The 6,969-nt window shown below is 41.8% G+C and overlaps 1 protein-coding gene across 1 annotated transcript in view; it reads left to right on the top strand.

The window, feature by feature from the left end:
* Positions 1–6,969, top strand: part of PIWIL1 (piwi like RNA-mediated gene silencing 1) — a 28,894-nt gene that overhangs the window by 430 nt on the left and 21,495 nt on the right. Inside the window, exons 2-6 of the mRNA XM_008069381.2 lie at positions 338–449; positions 3,744–3,869; positions 4,360–4,574; positions 5,461–5,582; positions 6,648–6,728. Of these exons, the coding sequence (XP_008067572.1) occupies positions 338–449; positions 3,744–3,869; positions 4,360–4,574; positions 5,461–5,582; positions 6,648–6,728 (656 nt within the window). The remainder of the gene's footprint in view (positions 1–337; positions 450–3,743; positions 3,870–4,359; positions 4,575–5,460; positions 5,583–6,647; positions 6,729–6,969) is intronic.

The following is a 6,969-nucleotide window of genomic DNA, read 5'->3' as shown; positions in this document are numbered from 1 at the left end:
TATATATGTATATATATATATATATATATATATATATATATATATATTGGCCAAGTGTGGCAGCATGTACCTATTGTCCCTAGCTACTTGGGAGACGGAAGTGGTAGGAATGCTTGAGCCCAGGAGGTCAAGGCTGCAGTGAACTATGATCACACCACTACTCTGAGCGAGACCGTATCTCAAAAACACATTTCTTCCTAAGAATAAATATCTGATGACTAATTTAGAGAGGTCTTGGCTGAATGCCTGAGACTTGCTTAAGACTAGTCATTTCCTCTGGTATCAGTGACCTCCTGACATAAAATGAGCACTCTTCTGCCTTTGCTTGTAATCGCAGAATCCGCAGCCGGGTTATATTCAGCCGAGACCACACCAGCTTCCAGCAGAGGGGGAAGGAGTTGGCTGTGGACGCCAGAGAGGAGCAATGGGAGCAGCAGCCAAGTCCCAAGGTAGAGTGTGTGGCGAGGGGCCCCGGCGCGGGGGCTGCTTCCTCTTGCCCTTGCACACGGGAGCCCAGGGGCGCCTGATGGAGGACGGCATCTCCCAAACCTCACGGCTGCGGAGGGCGGGACACCACAGGCTTTCCTTTCTCCCTGAAAATGAAAACCGAAACGAGCTGGGGCCCCCATCACTGTTATGTGGGCCATTGACAGACCGTTTTCTTGACATCTTCAGTGTTTCACCAGAAGCAGAACCAACTTTAACATAACTTTGACTGATGAAATGTACTATCTGTCACGTGTGTTGAATTGGCTCAATTGAGGACAGAGTGGTGACAGTTGGTAAAGTCAGAGCACCAGTTTGGATTCCAGAAATTGTGGTTTTTCACTGAATTGTTACAAAAGCGAGTTATTTGGATTCTTCATCTGCCTCCTATAATTATTAGGTTTGGTTTTGGTGTAGGAAAGTCAGTGAAAGGAGCACCCGTGTGTACATGGGAAGGGATCTAATACCATGGACGTTGTCACTCTGCAGTGGGCACGGGGGATGGGCCGCTCAGACAGTGCTGGGCCAGTGGCTGCTTAGAAAGCAAAGCTGGTTCACTTGTTCCTTACATCAAATCCCATGTACTTCAAATACTTAACCACAATTAATGAAATTTGTAAACATTTGGGGAAAACCTGGATGGAAGCTAGAATAACCTTGAAGTCTACATTGAACTATGACAGATATTATCAATGTCAAAAGACAGTGCCGTGGAAACAAACTGAAATGACAGAGGAGCATGTTCCTCCCGTCTTCGCACATCCTTCTAAGTCCATTGTGTGAGCAGGCTGGTGGGAGAGTGAAGAAAGGCAAGGGAAGTCACACACGGAAGAAGTGCAAAGGCCACTGGAGATGTCAAGCCTCATCGCGAAAGAAGCATCAGTGAAGCTGACACATTAGACCTGTGTCTTCTCTGTGCTGTAGTTGGAGCCAGTGTTGGTAACTGTGGCACTGGCACTTGTACTCCGATGGCCTTGTACCGTTGTACTAGCAGCCCGCGGCATTTGCAGTGCATTCCAACTGACTGCCTGTTGTCATCCGTTCCACACACAGAGTGTGTCCAGCAGACACTGGATGAGTCCCACATGACTGTGTAAAGGGAGTCACAACAGCACTCAATCCCAAACAGCTGGAAATGCCCAGCCCCTGAGAGTCGGGTGACACTGTTGCCCACTGACAGTAGGGTGCCAGTGGGCCACTTCCAGGAACCAGGAGCCTGCCTGAACTGCAGTGAATGAGCGTCATGGTAAAATAGCATTTCCTTTGTTTTTAGCAAATACATGTGCATGTATGTATTTTTCATATCTGTAGAAATATTGAGAAAAAATATGTAATACTTCATCTGAAGAGTCAAACGAGTAGTGTTTTTGAAACTTAAACTTATTGTTCACCTATGTTCAACATAAACAGCAAAATATTATTGAAGTAAAACTAGGTACAAAAATTTGTGCTGCAGCTGTTTAAGAGACATTTCCTTATAGTGCAGCTTTAAAATTACAAATACAGTTGTGGGAGATACTTACATCTAATTTCTTAAACATTGCATGCATGCATCTTCACTAATCATGACTTTTGTTAAACAAAAGCAAAAACAAAAAAACCCACAGTTTCTCATGATTTCAAATTTAATTCTGTGAAACCCTGTGCCCTAGCTGTAATAAAAGCAGCATAGGGTAGTATCTACCTTCAGAGGTAATGACCATTGTAAAAATTAAATAATGCATGGGACAGCACATCGAGGGCCTATTTCGTCATCTTTTCTGCTCTTACAGGGATTATCTCTGGAACTGCTTGTCACAGTCAGTGTCTAAATACCTACTATATTTTGGGAATCAGCATGACAAGTTTGACAGATTTGTTGTTACGGAGACATTAAGCCTTGGTTTGCATTCTGTGATGTGGACACATTGAAGGGTTCTTAAACAGCACAGTGGCGAGGTCTGATTTGTGTTTGCAATAAAATCACTCTGGCAGCTGCGTGGACGGGACAGTTAACAAGATTTCCAATCTTATCCATTCTGAAATCTGTCCTCTTCTTAGAGTGACGGTTAATCAAGCTTTGGTTAAACATAGTAGCAGCAGTGCTATATGTAGGAAGAGAACAGATTTCATCATAGTTTATATTCAGAAACTGTCAGCTGGACTTTTGTGTTCAGTCCTGACTTTAAGACGAATTAAACATTTTCAGGGAAACATTTCAGTCAAGCCTTTATGAACATGACCCCTATTGTCATCAGGGCGGATTCCGTATGTGTGACTTGTGTTAGTGTAGTTCCTCACCCAGTGCCACAAAGACTTTAAACAGAAAGCTTCCAGGATCGAAAGCTCACTGAGGGAGACAGACATGATGTTACTGAACGTGTTTCAAGGATTTTCTCATGAGGGCTCCTGCAAAGCATGAGGTACAGAAACCGGCACTGTAGCACCTCTTAAAGCACTTCATAAATGATATTTAAACTTACTGCATGCCTGTGAAATTTATCCTCAATTTCTGTAGATTAAGATATTGACGGGCCCATTCAATAACTTGTTTCTAAAGTATATCAGGACCTGAAGTGCTTTGTTGAAGCCACTGTTCTCTATCCAGTGAATAAGTCTGGAACGCAGGCAGTGCTGGGTTAGTGCTGGTGTTTGTGGTCAAAAGAGAACTGGGCTCTCAGATCCTGTGTTCCTTGTGGTGAGCCAGTGACTTCCATCGTTAAGACTCAGGCTTGATTCTTAATGAGAAAGTAGATTTAGGTTCTAATTTTAACTACTCAGAAGGCTGTCAGATATATACCTTGTTTAGTCTCTGACAGTTCCCCAAGCCTGCATCAGTTTAGTATCCAATCCATCAAGGCCTTCCTCATTGGGCTGTAAATATAGCCATGGCGTGCCATAAATACAGAGAAGATCTAGGCAAAATTTGCACATGATGTAGTTATAGTCTTTTATGACCTTTCACTGTTGTCTTATTGTAATCTTTATTTTAATTTTGTTTCCCTAGGCACATTATCTCCCTTCTCAGATATTTTTGCAATGGTATTGTACTCTTTAAGACTTTCTCGGTTACAAGTGGGAGCAACTAAATTAGCAAAAGGTGGAATTCATCATACATATTCAATAAATGTTTGTTGTTGCTGCTAAAAAAAAAAAAGACTCAGACTTGGTTCAGTATGGCTGGCTGAGCCCCTCCCGCCATATCAGAACTGGGGGAATTAATATTGTCATTTTTTTCCATGTTTTGTGTCACCCAGGTATATAATTTTCTTTTTCAGAACCCCAGATATCTGCTGGATTTCACGAGTTATCATTATCAGAAAGGGGAGGTCGTCGTAGAGATTTTCATGATCTTGGTGTAAATACAAGACAGAACCTAGACCATGTTAAGGAATCAAAGACAGGTAGGTTAATTAAGAGTACAGTTGCATGAGATGGCCTTTCAGGTACACAGGACAGTGAGTTGAGGCCCTTGATTTCACATATTTATTTATGTGACACATTACTAGGAAGAAAAGGCACATCTGGTCAAGGATCCCACCGGCTTTTCCATTTTTTTCTTTCTTGGTTTTGATAAAATAAGCGATAGGTGTTTGTAAGTGCACATTTTGAAAGGTTGTCTCAGTAAGTATTGCTGAGGAAGTAAAACTCTTTGCCATACTGTGGTTTGGTTTTGTTGTAAACTAGTCTGAGGAGGATTTGCTTCTAAATGTATGATTCTTTAGGAAATTGTCTGAATAGACAGTGTTCTTGTCCCCCGAGTCAGATGTTTGAGGGTTTTCATGTTGTCTTTGCTCTTAGCCTTGTGTTTACAGAACTTCACCTGCCTTGTCATGGTAGGAGAGAGTTCAAGGGAGAATAAACTTGATATTTTGTTAATTGTGGCTTTTCCAGGTTCTTCAGGCATTATAGTAAAATTAAGTACTAACCATTTCCGGTTGACGTCCCGTCCCCAGTGGGCCTTATATCAGTACCACATTGACTATAACCCACTGATGGAAGCCAGGAGACTCCGTTCAGCTCTTCTTTTTCAACATGAAGATCTCCTTGGAAGGTGTCATGCTTTTGATGGAACAATATTATTTTTGCCTAAAAGACTACAGAACAAGGTTATTTCAGATGTCTGGATGGGGAGCAGGGTGTGGGGATTTCCACTTCAAAGCAAAACTACCACAGTATAGGGTAGTTCAAATGGCTTTTAAAGTGACCCCAGGGGTCTCCTGCCAGATATGACTTGTAATAAACCCGAAGGCTACTGTGGCATTACAGTAAGTTCCCTACATACAAATCTTCAAGTTAACAAACTTTAAGGATGCACACCTTTTTAAAATGTATTATTTATCTCCACCAAGTGTCAGTTTCACCTGTTAAATACATACAGTACTATATAGGCGATTGTGTTAGTTGGTTACCCAGGCTAACTTTGCTGGACTTAAAAACAAATTGGAGCTGGGCTCGGTGGCTCAACCTGTAATCCCGTGCCTTGGGAGGCTGAGGTGAGTGGATTACCTGAGCCCGCAGGTTCAAGACCCGCCTGGGCCACTTGGCAAGACCTCATCTCTACAATAAATAAAAATGAGCCGGGCGTGGTAGTGCGCGCCTGTAGTTCCAGCTACTTGGAAGGATGAGGCGGAAGGATCACCGGAGCCCAGCAGGTCGAGGCTGCAGTGACTGGCAGCAGCCACTGCACTCCAGTCTGGGCGACAGAGTGAGACTCCAACTCAAAAACAAAAAAAACAAATGGGACTTAACATATGAACTCTTAGTGGAACTCGTTTGTATGTTAGGGACTTTCTGTGTCATATCATTATCAAATATACCTGAGTAATCTAATGGTTATAGTTCAGTCATAATACAGGCACTTAGTCACTCTCTTCTCATAACCTTTTAAAAAAATTCCCTTTAAAAAGTTTCTGTACTTTTCAGGCAGTATGTGATTGGGCTTCGTTTTCCTTTAAGAATTAAGAGTTTGGTTTCCTACCTCTCTGGCTTCAGGTTACTGAAGTGTTCAGCCAGACCCGAAACGGCGAGCACGTAAGGATAACTATCACCTTGACAAATGAGCTCCCTCCCACATCGCCAACGTGTCTGCAATTCTATAACATTATTTTCAGGAGGTGTGTGCTTTTTTCAATATTTTATTAAAAATTTCACATGGAACAGCTGGAAGAAGTGTACTTTGAATACCTGCGTTACTACCAGATTGTGCCCCTTGGTTAGGACCCTCACATTTCTCTGTATTGTCATCACTTAAGGTGTGGTTTACTGATGGGAGGTTCACTTATTGCTTTAAGCAAGTATTCTGCCTTCCACTTCCCTATTTGTACTGACCTCAGGTCTTTCAAATATTATTTGGGCTTGTGTTAATAGTACACACATCCTCAGAAACGTTATCACTAAATTTTTATTCCTCCCCCCATGGTGGGTACTTGATCAGGAAGAGGGGTAGGGTTAGGGCTGTTGAGAATACTTGCTCCAGGAGCAGGAGACAGAGACACACTGAATGTTTGATCATTTGCTCTCAATGGACATGCCACATTTTCCAAATCCAAAATCAAGATACATGTTCTCCCAGGTTTTTTTTTTTTTTAGAGAAATGAGCAGTGTGGATGAGGCTGAAATTTACATGGGAATAATGGGGCATAATATTTGAATTTGTAATTTACCTCTCTAACTTGTCACGGGATAGCTGTCACTGATGATGGGCCTATTCATTCTGATAGTTACTTGCTATGAGTTAATGTAATTGGTAAATGTATTTCTCTCTAAATGAGGGTTTGGCAGACTTTTCTCTGCAAAGGGCCAGGTAGTCAACATTTCTGCCTTTGCGAGTCCTGTGGTCTCTGTTGCAGCCGTTCAACTCTGCTGCACAGAACAACCATGGGCGATATGTCAATGAACGGTTCTGGCTGTGTTCCACTAACTATTGATAGACACTGGAATTAGAATTTCATATAACTCATGTGTCATGGCATAGTCTCTTGATTTTTAACGACCTTTAAAAAATTTGAAAACCGTTCTTAGCTCAGAGGCCATAAGAAAACAGTAGGTAATCTGAATTTGACCTGGCCACAGACCCTAGGTTGCCAACCTCTGCTGTAAAGGCATGCCATTCTGATGGCAGTGTTAGAGACACTTATTAGTATTCGTTTCTCTAATTATTCTGACCTTTCCATTTCCAGGCTTTTAAAAATCATGAATTTGCAACAGATTGGACGAAATTATTATAACCCAAGTGACCCAATTGATATTCCAAATCATAGGTTTGTATGAAGTGGGGAGTTTCATATTTCTTAGACTTGATCACAGACTTTGAAAGTGATGCTTTAAGATTTGAAATGATCAGATTTACTACAGTGACGGTTAATGGTACCCATCACAGTAAGTGAACATTTAACTTAGCTTGGATAATGACACATCCAGGAAGACTTGGGCTGAAAGTACACATAATTTATCTGTCACTGGGGAAGAGTACATAATTCTTCAATGCCATGTGTGTATTTT

Source organism: Carlito syrichta, unplaced genomic scaffold (genome assembly GCF_000164805.1).
Source record: "Carlito syrichta isolate Samal-C Ts95f unplaced genomic scaffold, Tarsius_syrichta-2.0.1 Scaffold311975, whole genome shotgun sequence".
In the NCBI taxonomy this organism is placed as follows: domain Eukaryota; kingdom Metazoa; phylum Chordata; class Mammalia; order Primates; family Tarsiidae; genus Carlito; species Carlito syrichta.
Note: the sequence above shows the minus strand (reverse complement) of the source record. Positions and strands in the feature narration are given on the sequence as shown.